This window comes from Bufo bufo, chromosome 1 (assembly GCF_905171765.1).
Source record: "Bufo bufo chromosome 1, aBufBuf1.1, whole genome shotgun sequence".
NCBI classification, from domain to species: domain Eukaryota; kingdom Metazoa; phylum Chordata; class Amphibia; order Anura; family Bufonidae; genus Bufo; species Bufo bufo.
Genome location: NC_053389.1, coordinates 146,778,860 through 146,799,163, shown reverse-complemented (window position 1 = coordinate 146,799,163; position 20,304 = coordinate 146,778,860). Strand labels below are relative to the sequence as shown.

Below are 20,304 nucleotides of genomic sequence, written 5' to 3'. Positions count from 1 at the left end.
GCCCCTCATTGAATACCTTGGGGTGTCTTCTTTCCAAAATGGGGTCACATGTGGGGTATTTATACTGCCCTGGCATTCTAGGGGCCCCAAAGCGTGAGAAGAAGTCTGGTATCCAAATGTCTAAAAATGCCCTCCTAAAAGGAATTTGGGCCCCTTTGCGCATCTAGGCTGCAAAAAAGTGTCACACATCTGGTATCGCCGTACTCAGGAGAAGATGGGGAATGTGTTTTGGGGTGTCATTTTACATATACCCATGCTGGGTGAGAGAAATATCTTGGCAAAAGACAACTTTTCTTATTTTTTTTATACAAAGTTGGCATTTGACCAAGATATTTATCTCACCCAGCATGGGTATATGTAAAATGACACCCCAAAACACATTCCCCACCTTCTCCTGAATACGGAGATACCAGATGTGTGACACTTTTTTGCAGCCTAGGTGGGCAAAGGGGCCCATATTCCAAAGAGCACCTTTCGGATTTCACAGGTCATTTTTTACAGAATTTGATTTCAAACTCCTTACCACACATTTGGGCCCCTAAAATGCCAGGGCAGTATAACTACCCCACAAGTGACCCCATTTTGGAAAGAAGAGACCCCAAGGTATTTCGTGATGGGCATAGTGAGTTCATAGAAGTTTTTATTTTTTGTCACAAGTTAGTGGAATATGAGACTTTGTAAGAAAAAAAAAAAAAAAAAAAAAAAAAATCATTTTCCGCTAACTTGTGACAAATAAAAAGTTCTATGAACTCACTATGCCCATCAGCGAATACCTTAGGGTGTGTACTTTCCGAAATGGGGTCATTTGTGGGGTGTTTGTACTGTCTGGGCATTGTAGAACCTCAGGAAACATGACAGGTGCTCAGAAAGTCAGAGCTGCTTCAAAAAGTGGAAATTCACATTTTTGTACCATAGTTTGTAAACGCTATAACTTTTACCCAAACCATTTTTTTTTTTACCCAAACATTTTTTTTTAATCAAAGACATGTAGAACTATAAATTTAGAGCAAAATTTCTATATGGATCTCGTTTTTTTTGCAAAATTTTACAACTGAAAGTGAAAAGTCATTTTTTTGCAAAAAAATCGTTAAATTTCGATTAATAACAAAAAAAAGTAAAAATGTCAGCAGCAATGAAATACCACCAAATGAAAGCTCTATTAGTGAGAAGAAGAGGAGGTAAAATTCATTTGGGTGGTAAGTTGCATGACCGAGCAATAAACGGTGAAAGTAGTGTAGGTCAGAAGTGTAAAAAGTGGCCTGGTCTTTCAGGGTGTTTAAGCACTGGGGGCTGAGGTGGTTAAACTTTACTTTTAAGCCCTCCCTTATCACAGAATTTATCCAAGGGCTGTTGGAGAGCTTCTGCCACCGATGAGAAAAAACAAAGACGACCTCCAACTGGGGACCTGGCCTCATTGGGATTGCTTTTTTGAGGCATCAGACCCAGGAAAAAAAAAACCTTAGGCCCCTTTCACACGGGCGAGTATTCCGTGCGGATGCGATGCGTGAGTTGAACACATTGCACCTGCACTGACCCATTCATTTCTATGGGGCTGTGTACATGAGCCAATTTTCACGCATCACTTGTGCGTTGCGTGAAAATCGCAGCATGCTCCTCTGTGCGTTTTTCACATAACGCAGGCCCCATTAAAAAAAAAGGAATGGGGTTGCGTGAACATCGCAAGCATCCGCAAGCAAGTGTGGATGCGGTGGGATTTTCACGCACAGTTGCTAGGTGACAATTGGGACCCGATCATTATTATTTCCCCATATAACATGGTTATAAGGGAAAATAATAGCATTCTGAATACAGAATGCTTAGTAAAATAGGGCTGGAGGGGTTAAAAAAATTTAACTCACCTTAATCCACTTGCTTGTGCAGCCGGCATCTCTTCATCATAGGACCTTTGATGACGCCATGGTGATGGACCATGTGATGAACGCAGTGACATAAAAAGGTCCTATTGCTCACAGATGAAGACAGAAGAGATGCGGGCTGCGCAAACAAGTGGATTAAGGAGAGTTAAAAAAAAAATATAAAAAAAATTAACCCCTCCAGCCCTATTTTACTATGCATTCATAATGCTATTATTTTCCCTTATAACCATGTTATAAGGGGAAATAATACAATCTACACTACAACTAACCCAAACCTGAACTTCTGTAAAGAAGTTCAGGTCTGGGTACCACAGTCTGTTTATCACACGCGTGCAAAACACATTGCACCCACGCGATAAAAACTGAACATCGGAACGCAATCGCAGTCAAAACTGACTGCAATTGCGTACCTACTCGCACGGGTTTGCCGCAATGCACCGGGATACATTCGGACACGCCCGTGTGAAAGAGGCCTTACACTTCCTAGCAACTACTGTAAACTGCCTTGCTCTCTATTAAATCTGGGACGGAAAGAACTAAGGGCTCTTTCACACCTGCGTTCTTTTCTTCCGGCATAGAGTTCCGTCGTCGGGGCTCTATGCCGGAAGAATCCTGATCAGTTTTATCCTAATGCATTCTGAATGGAGAGTAATCCGTTCAGGATGCATCAGGATGTCTTCAGTTCCGGTACGGAACGTTTGTTGGCCGGAGAAAATACCGCAGCATGCTGCGCTTTTTGCTCCGGCCAAAAATCCGGAACACTTGCCGCAAGGCCGGATCCGGAATTAATGCCCATTGGAAGGCATTGATCCGGATCCGGCCTTAAGCTAAACGTCGTTTCGGCGCATTGCCGGAGCCGACATTTAGCTTTTTCAGAGTGGTTACCATGGCTGCCGGGACACTAAAGTCCTGGCAGCCATGGTAAAGTGTAGTGGGGAGCGGGGAGCAGTGTACTTACCGTCCGTGCGGCTCCCCGGGCGCTCCAGAGTGACGTCAGGGCGCCCCAAGCGCATGGATCACGTGATCGCATGGATCACGTCATCCATGCGCATGGGGCGCTCTGACGTCATTCTGGAGCGCCCCGGGAGCCGCACGGACTGTAAGTATACCGCTCCCCCGCCTTCCGCTCCTACTATGGCAACCAGGACTTTAATAGCGTCCTGGGTGCCATAGTAACACTGAAAGCATTTGGAAGACGGTTCCGTCTTCAAATGCTTTCAGTACACTTGCGTTTTTCCGGATCCGGAGTGTAATTCCGGCAAGTGGAGTACATGCCGGATCCGGACAACGCAAGTGTGAAAGAGCCCTTACAGAGGGAAATCTTTTCTTGTCCGAGGCTTTTTCTAGTAAATAGTCAAGGACCGGCCCAAATAAAATTTTACCTTGACAAGGAATAGCACAAAGCTTAGCCTTGGAACTAGCTTTCCCCATTCCAGCCCTTTAACCAAAATTGCTCTACGGGCAATTAGATAAAAAGCTTAAAGCATTATTTATAGTAGGAAAAGAAGGGCTACCCCCCCCTTAATGTGAGCCTCTAAAGGTACTTTCACACTTGCGTTTGATTCTGGCAGGCAGTTCTGTTGCCTGAACTGCCTGCCTGATCAGGCAAACTGTATGCAAACGCATGTCATTTTTTCTGACTGATCACACATTCAGACTGATCAGGATCCTAATCAGTCTGAAAAATGCATTGCAATACCGGATCTGTTTTTCCGGTCATCAGGCAAAACTGAGCTGGTTTTTTTCTCTCCTCATTTTTAAAAGGTCTGCGCATGCACAGACCTGAAGGACAGATCCGGCATTTTGAATGCCAGATCCAGCACTAATACATTCCTATGGAAAAAATGCCGGGATTTCAGGCAAGTCTTCAGTTTTTTTTCGCCGGAGTAAAAACCGTAGCATGCTACGGTTTTCTCTTTTGCCTGATCAGTCAAAACGACTGAACTGAAGACATCCTGAACAGATTACGCTCCATCCAGAATGCATGGGGAGATGCCTGATCAGTTATTTTCTGGTATAGAGCCCCTGTGACGGAACTCCATGCCGGAAAAGAAAAACACTAATGTGAAAGTAGTCTAACTTCCCCCATCCACACTTAAGAACCTAGCAACAGAAATGGTGGCAATAGCGGGACTAAAAGCCACCGCAGAGGCTTCCCAATTCTTTTTTAAATAAACCTCTGCTTGTCCATCGCATCCTTAAGCGAACCCATATCTTCAAAAGGAAGTGCTGTTTTTCTGGACATCTTTGCCACTGGAGCATCAAGCTTTAGCGCTATATCCCAAGGAGTGGAGATCTCAAAAGGAAATTTCCGCTTCACAGAAGGAACAAAAAACTTCCTATCAGGTTTCTTCCACTCTGGCAATAACCTCTTGAATGTTTATATGCATGTCAAACACTTTCTTCTGGGATCTAAACCTTCAGAGTCCTAGACTAACTGAGGTGGCTTGGATAAGAGCAACCCCATGGTAGCTCTAACAGCCTTGACTAGGGAGCTAGTGTTCTTAACATGAAACCATGGCTTCGCTGCAGACTCCTCCTCAGAGGACTCATTTGATAACACCCATTCTTCCAAATCAGAAAGTACATCACTGTAACTGGAGGGGGAATCTTTAGCTGCAGAAGTACTGGGGTGGCTTTTAATCAAACCGCTAACCGACTGACTTCACTGATCATCTGTTTAATGCTGCCCATCAGGGACAGAGCCTCCTCCATTAACTTGCTTATGCACACTCTGCATATGGGGTTTTGCTCAGGCAGAAGGTAGCTTCTTTTTACACACCGCACATCCCCTTTCTTTTGCTCTGGAGGTATTCCTGGAAGACTACTTAGACACCTAAGCACAAAACATGACCCATGAGCATATACTATAAAAACATGCCGTGTACAACCCTTCTTACCCCACTGTGGTACTGGTGGTTTCAGCGCACTGAGCCTGCTCCATGTTCATAAAGCCAAACCAGCCAGAATGGAGGAACTGCCAACCTCTCCCACTTAGCATGGCAGTGAGCTGGCTGGGCTTTTCTCTTCGGCACACACATGCTGGCTCCCCCTTCTGCAGCGTATGCTTCCTCCCAACGCCGCAACCCGGAAGGGATTTCAGAACGCGGGCCCGTGGCCGAACATGCCAATACGGCCGCAGAAGCCCAGGAAGGAGAACGGAAAGGGGTAGGAGAGAAGGGATCCCAGTCTTATGCTGCAGAGGGGAAACCCTCCTCACACCATTACATAGCCGGGGCCCCCGCAGCTCCATGTTAACTCAACCAGCAGATCAGGTTCCCACCTGTCCCTTAGGACAGGAAACAGAACTGGAGGTAGAGGGGATGGTACCTCTTAAAAGGTGGTTCCGATTCTGGTTTCCTGTCCTGAGGAGGTGGAGGCGGTCTTTCCAGGGGTGCTGTTGTAGGCAAAAAAAAAAAAAAAGAAGCTTTGTGAAACACCCTATAGACAACCATTGTTCTTAAAATGGACGTGCGATGGCCGTATTAAAAAAAAAAAAGCCTGAAGCCTAAGGGATCATTCATGACCGTATAGTCGCTGTGCCCGTACTGTGGGCCGCAATGCATGGGCACTGGCCATGCGAATTCTGTATTGTGGTGCAGACCCACCCGACTTGAATGAGTCAATAATCTGCAAAATACAGCAAAAGCTAGGCCATGTCCTTATCTTTTGCTGTAGCTTGCGGATCCCTCAAGTTTGTGTGAATGGGGCTTAAGCTTTTAGCAGCATGCTTTGAGTGGAGGAAGGCATCCATGCAAAGCAATACTCAAGTTATGCAGGCCATCACACCTACAGATGACTTATAGTAGAAAAAAATGCATTCCCTCTAAGCCCACAGAAAGAAACCAAAAACACCTTTGTTTAAACAGTTTTATTTAAGAATCCTACAATGACAGGTCTTGTAAAAAGCATCCAAACACAGAACACATGACTGCAGCAAACAGCATTCTGGTTATTACTTACAAACCGAAACAGTCCCAACACTATGAACAGGAGCATTTTTCATTTCACTCCAGAGCGTTCACCACCCACCCCCACCAGCATCATATGCAGTTCACAAGGACTCACATTAGCATTAAACAGAAAAGAATGCACACCTCATACAGCATTCACAGCAGTAGACATTTCAAGGAGAGGGAATTTTTTTGTACACAAACTTATTTCAAACAGTTATAGCTTTTAGGCAGGGAAAAAAAATAAGCTCCAGTCTTCCAAATGAACAAGTCCTTTGAATGCAAGAAACATTCGTACGTTACTTGCTCCCACTGCTCTCTGCACACGCTCACTATGGCCACTGGATCGAGAGACACATCTCCAACGTTTAGAAAAAAAAATAAAAAATCCCAAAATGCACCACCAGGTCTCTGCATGCTCTCTGGATCTCGCTCATACCCCAAGCCTCTCATGCCTTGGTACCAACAATCCCACAGTTCAAACAGCCTTCTGGTTCCATCTCACAGCCGTGCGTTCTCAAAGTGCTGGTACGATTTCCATGAAATAAAGTAGTGGACAAAAATTGGATCACCCACCGTCTTAAGAATCACTGTGTGCAGCAGAAGACTTCTTGATGGTTATTATGAAGAATTGATTCCAGGGAAGGATATAAAACAGAACTGAGCGCCTGGTCCCAGAGACAAATGTGCGGAGCAGAGATCAGTAGTTGAAGCAGTAAACACAATTTAGGAAGACTGTACTAAACAAGATGTGATTCATTTACATCAAAGAAAAATATATAGATATATTTTGTGGTTTTAAGTTAGTAACTGGCCTATGCCAAACAAAAACAAAGTAGTTTTCTTCAACAGGCAGGTAGGGTTCATGAACTACTTAATCATGGGCTCACACCATATTTCCTTCATAGAAGATATGCAGCTGAACCACCAGCAAGCTTGAAGAAAACCTCTAAGGAAAATTCTGTAAATTAAATTTTACACTTGTACTTACCATAAAATTAGGAAATGTTGACTTGCCTACCCCCCACACTGAGCCATACTATCTACATACCCCAACCTGAGGACTTTGATTCCATGCTCGAGCTAAAGCCCCCATTGAACCCAGTACCAGAGCCAGCATTAGGAGAACCCCAGCCTATAGCAGAGTTCGAGCCATAGGAATTACTACCCGAGCCAAAACTCTGTGGCTGGTCTCTTGGCTGATTCCCTTGCCCCTGATTGTTACCCTGTGGACCAGGTTGATTCTGCTGACTAGCAAGCATACCCATCATCCCCCAGCTGCTCTGTAAGGCTGCCTGAGCAGCAGCCATCATTGCAGGGTTAATGCTAAATGCCCCAAAGTTCATGCCACCACCACCACCAGCAGCAGCAGCCCCCATGTTATTAGGCTGGTTGTTAGCAAGGCCACTATTGTTTGGCCTGTTATTAGGATATCCCTGATTCCCAAAGTTGGGTCCTGGGAATCTGCCACCCCTCTCCAAAGGGCTCCTATTGTTATTATTGTGTTTAGGCTCAGCTGTAGATACATGAACGCTGACTCCTTTGATAATCAGATCTTCGCCACACAAGGACTGGGCAACCTTGGAAAAAAATAAAGACATTCACTCACTGAAGCGACATATACAAATCCAATTCTAGCACCAAAGGACACTTTTTTTTTTTACTTGAAACTAAGTTACACACAGTGTAATACACTTACAGCTTCCTGCCTGTGAGATCCAGGGGGCTGGATCTCACAGGCTCTCCCAGAAGGCAGCAGGTCCTCTTCACAGCAGTGCGGGAAGCAGATAGCCACCCCGCAGGATACCGAACGTGCAGCAGTCAGCGCAAGGGTTAATGCACTGGCATCAGTGTTTTCACTGATGCCAGCGCATACAGCCATCAGTGACTGCTGAACCACTGCAGCTGATCAGGCAGGAGCAGCTCCTGCGCCAGCCCAGAGCGCTGTAGCTGTATGGCACTGGGATTTGTGACCGATATCCTACGGGTTAAAGAGCTTGTCCAGGTTCAGGGCTGAAGCCAGATATAAAGTTCCCCTTCACTCCATTACCATGTCGGAGTGCAGCATTTCCTTGCTCAGATGCTCCACTTGTGCAGGGCACAGTCCGTTTTAAGGGTACTTTCACACTTGCGACAGGACGGATCCGACAGGCGGTTCACCCTGTCGGATCTGTCCTTCCACTATTTCGCCGTGCCGTCCCCATTGACTATAATAGGGGCGGGACGGAGCTCCTGCGCAGCAGTGCACGGTGAAAGGCCGCTGGACTAAAAGTCCTGCATGTGACTTTAGTCCGGCGTCCTCTCACCGCAAACTGCGCCGGAGCTCCGCCCCGTCCCCATTATAGTCAATGGGGACGGAGCGCCGCTCCAGCAAAATAGCGGAAGGACGGATCAGACAGGGTGAACAGCCTGTCTGATCCGTCCTGCCGCAAGTGTGAAAGTACCCTAATGCTGGTGAGGAATCAGGCTTCACATCAATCTGCTAGGCAGAAACTTCCACCTAGCAATAAGCCTGGTGAAATCAACTTAAATGGGTAGTGTACAGCACTGTTCTGGGCATCACTGACACTCTCCTCTAAAACCACCCAGAACAGCTATATACACTGCCCATTTGTGCCAGTGACATCATCGGGTTCTTTACTAGGTGCAAGTCTCTGCCTAGCATGCTGATGACCAGCTTCACAACAAGCTACATGATGCAAGGAAAGGGAAGCTAGTCAGGGTTCAGCCTTGAACGCAGCCACTCTTAATGACCTGCATTAGTCAAGCAAAAGATAAGATTTTAAATGAGTGCTCTCATCTGGGGATTAATGGCATAAACTCTTGGACCCACTACTATCTTGAGAAGTACCTACCTTACCCTGCTGTGAAACTATAGCTGGCTGTGCATGCATGGATCTCAATTCACTTCTATGGAAGTTTCGAAAATAGACAAGTGTGGGTCCCCTTTTCAAGATAGTTGTGCTGGTCCCACTTCTGAGACCTACCTCTCAGACATTTTTGACATACCGTGGATGTGCCACAAGTATAGAGATGGGACAACACATTTAAATCCAGACAGCCACATGGCCAAAAGGGGAAAGCTAAGAAAACTTGTGGTCTGTCATATCCACAATTGTCAGTGCGAGCACATTTCAGAACCTGCCAAACGCTCAGACAAGAACGGGATCCATTAGTATTTTCACCATAGAAAGTCAAGGATAATGAATAGTTCTGATCTGTGGAAGCCAGAGATACATCGCCCACATACAGGAGAATTTGTTTATTTGCCTATATAATAGGAAATTATACAATCCTCTAATATACATGTATATAAAATTCAGCATACATACATAGCTCATATCAGACAGCTGACCCCTATTTGAAGAATGGTACAGTCCATGTACATATCAGTCCTGTGTAATGCATCAATGGCCGTCATGTGACACATTACCATACAATTTATGACATTACTGACGCCATGTTTAGTACTAACCAGCCCTCCTATGGATGCATTTTACAGGACTAAAATGGACTGTACCATATTTTTTACCTCTAGGGAGTGACAGACAGATATAATTACGGTCCACAAACAAAATTTTAAATAGATGTATATTAGAAATCTGCTCAACGTCTTCTCTAAAATGTAATCATTAAAACCGGAATACCTCGTTGAGGGGAAGGGAGCACAGTACCCCCCAGATATCACCGCTTACTTCTGCAGTATATTTGATCTACTTAATGGGAAAGCCACTTAAAAGGGAGTGCGCCAAGTCTTCCACAGCCCTGACTCTGCATTCACTCCCCATGGGAGCCTCTGAAGACTACAGCAGCACTGTATAAATGGATGGGCAGGGTATATGTGGAGAACTGGACAACCACCAATCAGGTAGTTATCCCTTATCCTGTGGGCAGGGGAATGCTTGAAAACTTGACACAAGACCCTTAAAATTTATGAATGAACACATTAAAAACCATTTACTCATGCAGAATAGATCACAGATTCAATATATAATTTAACAGCCTCTTACCTGGTCATCGGCAAAGGTCACAAAGGAAAACGCTCTAAATGGCTTCGGGATGAACACATCCACAACCTCCCCGTACTGTGTGAAGAACTGGCGAAGCTCCTCCGCTGTCATATCCTCAGTGCACCGGCCAACAAATACCTTACGGCTGCGCATCGGTTCATCCGGGCTTTGCTGTAGAGAAGCCACAATGAGTGAGGCCTAGAAGTATGCATCCCAACATCGTGATGAATAGAAATAAAGTGACATGGCAGCGACACGTGAATGGGAGACGCACCCAGAACTTCTGTACACAGCAGAGCTTTTAACATTTCCAGAGAACCCTCCATATACAGCTAATAAGAGAATGCGTCAGAAAAATAAAAAAATTTAAAATCAGGGTTTTAGGTTTAACTTTTTTGGTGGAGGCAGCCATCTTGCCTGAGCTGTTTGACAGCAATTACATTTTTTAAAGCCGCTAGTATAGGCCATGTGTGCTGTCAACCGTAGGGCAATCCTTGGCTTCTATGGGAGGATTTTATAGGCACACCGAGTAGATATGTCATTATAATCCTGCCTGTGAAGATAATGGCTGAAGTGATCTGTACAGCCCACAAGGTGGCACATGTTGTTGGCCTTAGTGGCTAGTGTGGGAACTCCAGTATTTTAGCTTTTTTTTCCCTCCTACCATGAAACTAGATTAGAACCAAAGGACTTGTGTGTCACTGTCTGGTTTTAACTGGCAGTAAAGACTTTTGTGACATATCCCCTTTAAAGATGGTAGCTTCCTACAAATCATGCCGACAACTGTGGATCCAAAGCCCATTTACTTCAATCTTCACATAGTAGCTGCTACAGCCGTCAAGTGCATAATGTTCAAGGGATTGTATAGAGTTGGCTGCAATGCTGAGCCCACTGCATATGAAGACGTGACAGCTATATAATAAAGCAGGCAGCCGGCCACAATGAGACCCATGTTAGAGTTGTAGTTCTCAAGGAGCCCCACAGGTGACAGCTCTATAAGAAAATAGTAAGTCTCAAGGAACAAGCGATCTGAAGATCAAAGTATTTAAAAAATAAAATAAAAAAAAGTTATCCCTCTTTCCCCATAATGAATTATATACATAGCCATGCACCCCCCCCCCCCCAAATTTTTTATTTTTAAATTGCATGGTCCGTGAAAAGTGGTCTGTTTGACAGCTGCAGGTTGTGCATCCCAGGATCACTATGATACTGCGAGTTCAGCTCACATACCTGTGGTCAGGAAAGGCGATAGTCACAGACCACACGCAGCCATGTGGAGCGTTACTGTGGGGAATCACTGCACTTTTTACACTGTAGGTTGTGTTAGTTTTTGGGGTATATCTTTGCTATTGTTTAAACAGAAAATGTACTAGTGATGAAGGGTCTTCACTACCGACCACTTCAGACACCAAAGCGTGAACGTGGCTTTACCTTGGAATTAGGCAGCTTACAATCGCACCATCTTCCATCTATCATGTGACGCTGGGACATCACCTTCACTTGCGTTTCATATTCAGTAAACCTTACAAAGCCAAAACCTTTAGAATGGCCGGTTTTGGCATCTTTTTTAACCTGGCGAAACATTAAGAAAAAGCGTTAAGTGGCAAGAACCATGAAACCACAGTAGGCACTGGGGGGGACTTTAGCAACAATACCTGGACCATAATGACTTCCCCATAGGTGCTGAAGTAGTCCTTTAGATCCTGCTCTGTTGTTTTCCATGGTAAGCCAAGCACAATGAGATCAGAGGTTTTAGTCACAGCTCGCTTGATTTTTACAGCAGAAGAAGCATCAGTTTCATCCATCTTCCTTTTATTATCTGTAAAAAAAAAAAAAAAAGTGTAAAATGAATTACAAAACTTACTTAAAACTAGAGCGGCCGCTGTAGTGCCCAACAAGGAGACTGCTAGTACTGCCTCTCACCACACAGGGACATGTTCTGTAGTTAGCTGCGCTTGCGCACTGGGCCATAATTTTTCCCTACCCTAAGGCTGGTGTCCCGGTGTCCAGCTGAACTCCGCTATGAGATTTCCCTAAACCAGAGTTTTGCGCATGCACAGATCAGCACACCTCCTCACCGTCATTTCCGGAAGTTACAAGGTAGGGAAATTTCATGAAGTAGGGTAATGTAACGTTACACCGGCATTCACGCAAGTCTTCCGTTTTTTTTGGGCCGGAGATAAAACCGTAGCATGCTGCGGTTTTATCTTTTGCCTGATCAGTAAAAGACTGAACTGAAGACATCCTGAACGGATTGCTCTCCATTCAGAATGCATGGGGATAAAACCGATCAGTTCTTTTCCGGTATTGAGCTTCTAGGACAGAACTCAATGCTGGAAAAGAAAAATGCTAGTGTGAAAGTACCCTAAAAATCCAACTCTCCCCACGATTGCATAGGTTTCCTCCCACAGTCCAAAGACATTCTAATAAGGAACTTCTACTAGGAATAATTTTAAAAAGCACTAAATACTTGCAAGCAATGTCACCCCATGCCAATCGTTTGATTCCTCTCAAATGTCCACCTGATCAATAAACATTCCGTCTTAAGACAACCCCTTTATTAAGTGGTATTCTGCATTGTGGCATCTTCAGGTCAGCTGTAAAGTCATACGGGCTTCTGTTGCAATCTCAAAGATATTTCCACTATGGCTCCACACAAATGAAAACTGCTCACCTTTTGGGTAGTTCACGACATAAACCAGATTTCCCCATCCATTTTCTGGAGCATGGAGAATGCCTTCTACCAGGCGGACACCACGCATACACTGATTCACCGGATTCCTGTATCGGAGGCCGCAAGCACCAGGAAACTGGGCAGTGACAGTAGACAGCAGAACGGTGCCATCATCCTCAGATGGAATTTCCATTGGCTCCTCATTCTCATCCTCTGCCACGCGGATATATTCCATTTCCATGGCTGCAAACTAAGACAAGTCACCACGTTAGCTTCTCAAGTCATCCAGAGTGGACTTTTCTATACAAGACATTCACAGCACACACTGTCAACCCTTTAATAAGGACTATACCCATCTCATGGAGTGATCGCACACTGCTAGGACATGGTTCCTACCTTTGGGATCCCACCAACCATCAGAATGAAGGGGCCTAGCAAAATGCCATCACTTCATGAGACGGGTGCTTTAAAGTGTTACGGTCATTATTTTTTTTTATTTAGTACTGTATAGGGGCATTGATACTGACCATTTCTGTAATGTTTCAATTACTGAAAACTTACATTTCCATTAGAAAAAATAGCTGTAAAGTGGCCGATTTGGAGCCCTAGCCACGCCCCTCTGGTTACACAATCAGTGTTAGCAAGTCCCCACTGTTATGTAAACAGAAGACAGAGGGGCGTGGCTAAGACTCAAAATGGGCCACTTTACAGCGATTTTTCTAATGGAAATGTACAATTTCAGTAATTAAACACATTACAGAAATGGTCAGTATCACTGCCCCTATACATTACAAAAAAAGTGCAGCCACTTGTTCAGGTTACTGGATGCCATTTTTTACTCCAATGGCAAAAGTGGATTTATAAAGACGTGTCCTTCCTTCATACAAGGCCTTGGTTTATTATTCTTTCCTGGTTTTGCCTTCAAAAAGCTGCATATATAAAAAAAAAAAAAAAAAAGTGTCTGATACATATGGGCGACTGGTCGGTACAGGATCCCCATGATGCATCCCCCATACCTATATGTCTACAGCTTGTTACAGGGCATCAGGGTCCACCAAAAATGAGTGGTTTAGAGCAGGCCCTCCAGCTGTTGTAAAACTACAACTCCCACAATGCCCTGCTGTAGGCTGTTCAGGCATACTGGGAGTTGTAGTTTTGCAACAGCTGGAGGGCCGCAGGTTGAGCATGCCTGGTTTAGAGCAAGAACCAAGAGTGGAGCCTACACAATGATGACTGAACGTTCTGCGCCTGTTCTAAGCTTTTGATCACAATCACCGATGGAAACCACTGACTTCAGGTCCAGCATGCACGTGGCTCCATTTATTACACTGCTCAAAAAAATAAAGGGAACACTTAAACAACACAATGTAACTCCAAGTCAATCACACTTCTGTGAAATCAAACTGTCCACTTAGGAAGCAACACTGAGTGACAATCAATTTCACATGCTGTTGTGCAAATGGGATAGAAAACAGGTGGAAATTATAGGCAATTAGCAAGACACCCCCAATAAAGGAGTGGTTCTGCAGGTGGTGACCACAGACCACTTCTCAGTTCCTATGCTTCCTGGCTGAAGTTTTGGTCACTTTTGAATGCTGGCAGTTCTTTCACCCTAGTGGTAGCATGAGACAGAGTCTACAAGCCACACAAGTGGCCCAGGTAGTGCAGCTTATCCAGGATGGCACATCAATGCGAGCTGTGGCAAGAAGGTTTGCTGTGTCTGTCAGCATAGTGTCCAGAGCATGGAGGCGCTACCAGGAGACAGGCCAGTACATCAGGAGACGTGGAGGAGGCCAACAACCCAGCAGCAGGACCGCTACCTCCGCCTTTGTGCAAGGAGGAACAGGAGGAGCTCTGCCAGAGCCCTGCAAAATGACCTCCAGCAGGCCACAAATGTGCATGTGTCTGCTCAAACGGTCAGAAACAGACTCCATGAGGGTGATATGAGGGCCCGACGTCCACAAGTGGGGGTTGTGCTTACAGCCCAACACCGTGCAGGACGTTTGGCATTTGCCAGAGAACACCAAGATTGGCAAATTCGCCACTGGCGCCCTGTGCTCTTCACAGATGAAAGCGGTTCACACTGAGCACATGTGACAGAGTCTGGAGACGCCGTGGAGAACGTTCTGCTACCTGCAACATCCTCCAGCATGACCGGTTTGGCATTGGGTCAGTAATGGTGTGGGGTGGCATTTCTTTGGAGGGCCGCACAGCCCTCCATGTGCTCGCCAGAGGTAGCCTGACTGCCATTAGGTACTGAGATGAGATCCTCAGACCCCTTGCGAGACCATATGCTGGTGCGGTTGGCCCTTGGTTCCTCCTAATGCAAGACAATGCTAGACCTCATGTGGCTGGAGTGTGTCAGCAGTTCCTGCAAGACGAAGGCATTGATGCTATGGACTGGCCCGCCCGTTCCCCAGACCTGAATCCAATTGAGCACATCTGGGACATCATGTCTCTCTATCCACCAACGTCACGTTGCACCACAGACTGTCCAGGAGTAGATCCCTCAGGAGACCGTCCGCCACCTCATCAGGAGCATGCACAGGCAGTGTAGGGAGGTCATACAGGCACGTGGAGGCCACACACACTACTGAGCTTCATTTTGACTTGTTTTAAGGACATTACATCAAAGTTGGATCAGCCTGTAGTGTGTTTTTCCACTTAAATTTTGAGTGTGACTCCAAATCCAGACCTCCATGGGTTGAAAAATTTGATTTCCATTTTTAATTTGTGTGTGATTTTGTTGTCAGCACATTCAACTATGTAAAGAACAAAGTATTTTAGAAGAATATTTAATTACTTCAGATCTAGGATGTGTTATTTTTGTGTTCCCTTTATTTTTTTGAGCAGTGTATATATCGGAGACCAGTCCAGAGCTCTGTCCAACTGCCCCACAGAGTAAGGGCTCGTTCGCACAAACGTGTGATGCCCATTGCCGTATTGCAGACCGCATTTGCGGATGCGCAATACAGACACCGTTCCGTGTGCATTCCGCATCACGGATTCGGACCAATAGGTCCGCAAATCCAAAGATGCGGAACGGAACACTACGGAGTTCTTTCTGGGGTTCCGTGCCCCCACAATGCAAAAAAAAAAAAAGAGCATATTTGATCTTTTTGCAGAATGGAGGGATTGCAGACCCATTCAAGTGAATGGGTCTGCGATCCCCATGCACCTGCCCCACAGACGGTGCCCATGCATTGCAGACCGCAATTTGCGCTCCACAGCACGGGCTTTACACTGTCGTGTAAACAAGCCCTAAATAGGCCATCGGCATGCACGCCTGACCCACCACTCCATTCAGACAGGAAAATCTCAGGATCAGTGGGGTCCTAGCCATCATACCACCACCAATCAGATTAAACCCTCTCCTGTGGATAGAGATAAGATTTTAGTGTAGATACAACCTTAAACTGCTGATCCACAAATTACAGATACCACATGCATCACCCATGTGCTTTCCTCTTCCATATGTCTGTTTAGCAAAAGATAGAACGTGTCCTATTCTTACCCTCATAGGAGTTTTCTATTATGGTTGAGGCCATGTGCGGTCCACAAATTGTGGAACGCACACGGCCGTTACCCATGTTTTGCGGGTCTGCAACGCACTAAGGCTACTTTCACACCTGCGTTAGGTGCGGATCCGTCTGGTATCTGCACAGACGGATCCGCACCTATAAATGCAAACTATGGTATCCGTTCAGTACGGATCTGTCTGTGTAACTGAGTAAAAAATAAAATGTCTAACGGATCCGTCCTGACTTTACATTGAAAGCCAATGGGGGACGGATCCGTTTACAATTGCACCAATATTGTGTCAATGTAAACGGATCCGTCCCCATTAACTTGCATTGTAAGTCAGGACGGATCCATTTCGCTCGTCACCACCAGGCGGACACCAAAACACTGCAAGCAGCGTTTTGGTGTCCGCCTCCAGAGCGGAATGGAGGCAGAACGGAGCCAGACTGATGCATTCTGAACAGATCCGCATCCATTCAGAATGCATTGGGGCTAAACTGATCCGTTGTGGGCTGCTTGTGAGCCTTGAAACGGATCTCACAGGCGGACCCAGAAACTGCAGTGTGAAAGTAGCCTAAGGCAGTCTAAATGGGCCATTAGGCCACATTCACACTTGCGGCAGCAAGTCCGCTTTGGCCCCATTCACTATAATGAGGGGAGGCCGGTAGCAGGGCGGCAAACAAGCCGAGAGGCACCAGACAAAAACCAAAGAGTGCTGTAGTTTTTGTAGGCCGCCTCACGGCATGCCGGACCCTGCTGCCGCAAGTGTTAAAGTAGCCTTAGGCTCCATTCACACGTCCGCATTCGTTCCGCACCCGTTCCCAAAAAATTGCGGATCAATTCATTTTCTATAGGGACAGAATGGATGCGGACAGCACACAGTGTGCTGTCTGCATCCGCATTTGCAGAGCGCAGCCCCGATCTTCAGGTCCGCAGCTCCGCAAAATATAGAACATGTCCTATTCATGCCCGCAGCTTGCAGACAAGAATAGGCATTTCTATAGGGGTGCCGGGCGGGTGTGCTGCGGGTCCGCAACACCACAGACGTGCGAATGGAGCCTAAAGCACAGGTGTGTGAATAAGGCTTTACTAATGAGACAGCAGCTTCATCAGATAGGCAAACATGGTAACTGGTCCCAACACAGGCCTCTTCCAGGACAGTTCATCCTCCGTGTGACGGCCGGATTTTCTGGACCTAACTTGCAGCACCAGGAAACACGAAGCTCACACGCGGCGGGCTCCAACAAGCCCGTGTGAACGAGGCCAAAGAAGGGGGGGGGGGGGGGGATGCGAGGTTGTTTTATTAAAGGAAGCAGAGTTCCTAAATGGACACAAAACAGCGGCGCACAGGCATGTAATACACGGCAAGGAAGCGAACTAAGAATAGGCCCGGCCGCCCCCCGCCATGCGGCAGCCACACAAGCTCCATCCCGCCGGCCGCTGGATACTCACATGCTCCAGGTCCAAAGCTAAAGAAGTGCTCCCTGGTGGCGGCGAATGCCTCACAACTGGGTAACGGCCGAAAACCCAGCAACGCTCAGCTCTTCCCGCCGATATCCTCACACCTCCCGAGCTCCGTCACAAAATGGCGCTTACGTCTCCTACTCAAGCGCTCCTCGCCTGCTGAGCACTACCACTGCCGTAAACAAGGGGGGTGACGAACCTATGATTCCTGGTTCGGTGCACGTAAGTAAAATAATCAATGCTTGGTATCCGCTGCTAGAACTCGATAAATAGCGCACAGTTTCAGAAAAGTGCGTTTGAAGGCTGTTTGGTGGGAGTCGTAAGTGTTCCAACCTCCCCTTAATCTTAACAAATGGTGGCGTCCGAGTCTGCGGGTAACGGTGCGCCTGCGCAGTGGGGCGGGAGCATGTGCTGGTCTTTCGTTAGACAAAGGGGAAAATCTAGGCCTGTAGTGAGGAAGAGTCAGGTCCTGTGTGTTTCTATAGCGCGAGAGGGATGACGTCAGCATCGTGTACAACGGCCGTTCAGATTGTCCACGAACAAAAGACGTGTTATGTCTTCTGTGCGATAATTGTGCGTCTGTTTTTTTCTGCATCAATAAATTGGAGTCTGACTGACTCCTCTCCTGCCAGCGTGACTTGTACCATTGACTGTTATGGGCTCAGTCTGTGGTGGTGCACAGAGATGGAGGAAACTATTGTGTGAATGAGCCCCTAGGTCTAGTCCTAACGCAGTGAGGCAGATTTACCAAGACTTGTTCCACCAGAGAACAGCTCTGGGGGCTATAATGGGGTCCAGGGGAGATCCGGCTGCTACCCTTCAAATACATCGGGATTCGGCCAGACCCCATTATAGTCAATGTGGCTGGTGCCGGAAGTGTGAATACACATTGTACTTCATGTCAGTGGTAAATTTGAGTAAATATGTTTCACCTTTATGTATAAAAAAAAAAATTCCAAATTTACAAAAAATTTGTAAAAATTAAAAATGTTTGAAATTTGAATGCTTCTGCTTTTAAAGGGTTTCTGTCACCACACTTTTCACTATTAAACAGGCTGACATTATACATGTGCAAATGTCACCTGAATTTAAAGGGGTTCTGTAGTTTATTGTAACTGATGATCTATCCTCTGGATAGATCATCGGATCGGCGGGGGTCCGACACCCCGGACCCCCGCCGACCAGCTGTTTGAGAAGGCAGCGGCGCTCCAGCAGCGCCGCGGCCTTCTCACTGTTTACCGCCAGCCCAGTGACGTCACGACTAGTATCAACTGGCCTGGGCGCGACTAAGCTCCATTCAAGTGAACAGAGTTGATACCAGTCGTGACGTCACTGGGCCAGCGGCAAACAGTGAGAAAGCCGCGGCGCTGCCTTCTCAAACAGCTGATCGGCGGGGGTCCCGGGTGTCGGACCCCCGCCGATCAGATGCTGATGATCTATCCAGAGGATAGATCATCAGTTTAAACAAAGTGCAGAACCCCTTTAACTCTGCTATTCTTTTTTTTTTTTCGTGTGCCCCTGTTTTTGTGCAATTATAACTTTTCTCATATGCTAATTAGCCTCTAGGAGCAGGAGGGGGGGGGGGGGGGGGGCACCTGCTCCTAGAGGCTCCATTCGTCCACCTCTTTCCACTCCCTTGTACTCTTGATTGACAGGGCCAGGCCAGCGTTGATCTCCTCCTGCCGGTGAAATCTCGCGCCTGCGCCGTCAAGTTCAGTATTCGGCGCAGTTAGGGAAGAACGCTGCCGGCTTCGTCACTGCGATGTATTTGGAGCAGGCGCAATGAGGAAGCCAGCAGCCGGTGAGTGTCCTTCCTTCAATGAGCCGAAAACTGAACAGGACGGCGCAGGCGCAAGATTTCCCCGGCAGACAAGGCCGGCAGGAGGAGACCAACGCTGGCCTGGCCCTGTCAATCAGGTGTAGACTGTAGAAGGGCGTGGAAAGAGGTGGGCGAACAGAGCCTCTAGGAGCAGGTACGATGCCCCCCCCCCCGCTCCTAGGGGCTAATTAGCGTATAATAAAAGTGAGGCCTCTTTCACACGGGCGTCGCGGGTGAGGGCCGGGTGCGTTGCGGGAAACCCGCGCGAGTAGGCACTCAATTGCAGTCAGTTTTGTCTGCGATTGCGTTCAGATGTTCAGAGTGCAATGTGTTTTGCATGTGTGTGAGAAAAAACTGAATGTTGGTACCCAGACCCGAACCCGGACTTCTTCACTGAAGTTCGGGTTTGGGATCGGTGTTCTGTAGATTTTATTATTTTCCCTTATAATATGGTTATAAGGGAAAATAATAGCATTCTTTAAGGCTACTTCCACACTAGCGGCACAGACCTCCAGCAGGCTGTTCCGTCGGGTGAACAGAATGTCGGATCCATCCTGCCGCTAGTGACCGTGTACCCCCGGACTGCCGCTCCGTCCCTATTGACTATAATGGGGGCGGAGTTCCGGCGGAGGCACAGCAGCGCACGGCGAGAGGCTGCCGGAATAAAACTACACGTCCGACATTTATTCCGGCAGCCTCCGCCGGAACTCCGCCCCCATTATAGTTAATAGGGACGGAGCGGCAGTCCGGGGGCACACGGTCACTAGCGGCAGGACGGATCCGACAGGCTGTTCACCCGACGGAACAGCCTGCCGGAGGTCCGTGCCACTAGTGTGAAAGTAGCTTAATACAGAATGCAAAGTGAAATGTCACTTGAGGGTTAAAAAATAATAAAAACGTTACTCACCTCATCCGCAGCCGGCGTCCTCTTCTTTGTTCTTCTTTAAGGACCTGCAAAAGGACCTTCGCCGACATCATCACGCTC

General features: G+C 46.8%; 1 protein-coding gene across 2 annotated transcripts; it reads right to left on the bottom strand.

Moving 5' to 3' along the window:
* Window positions 1-5,733: 5,733 nt before the first annotated feature.
* Window positions 5,734-17,788, bottom strand: LOC120999358 (TAR DNA binding protein). Of its 2 annotated transcripts, none has more exons than XM_040430230.1 (6): window positions 17,489-17,788; window positions 12,515-12,764; window positions 11,496-11,659; window positions 11,272-11,412; window positions 9,841-10,038; window positions 5,734-7,410 (listed from the first exon to the last, which is right to left on the bottom strand). In XM_040430230.1, exons 2-6 carry the CDS (start codon window positions 12,753-12,755, stop codon window positions 6,874-6,876), a joined length of 1,281 nt encoding a protein of 426 aa, XP_040286164.1. In that variant the 5' UTR covers window positions 12,756-12,764; window positions 17,489-17,788; the 3' UTR covers window positions 5,734-6,873. The 2 variants fall into 2 exon arrangements, with proteins under 2 accessions (XP_040286164.1, XP_040286171.1); XM_040430237.1 differs by having other exon boundaries at window positions 9,841-10,011; window positions 17,489-17,777.
* Window positions 17,789-20,304: the final 2,516 nt, after the last annotated feature.

Excerpts from the sequence above, each read along its gene's own strand:
- LOC120999358 (XM_040430230.1), bottom strand. The coding sequence starts at position 12,755 with ATGGAAATGGAATATATCCGCGTGGCAGAGGATGAGAATGAGGAGCCA. Across the intron at positions 11,413-11,495 it reads GGGAAGTCATTATGGTCCAG|GTTAAAAAAGATGCCAAAAC; the intron begins GTATTGTTGCTA and ends ATGTTTCGCCAG. Across the intron at positions 7,411-9,840 it reads TGACCTTTGCCGATGACCAG|GTTGCCCAGTCCTTGTGTGG; the intron begins GTAAGAGGCTGT and ends TTTTTTTCCAAG.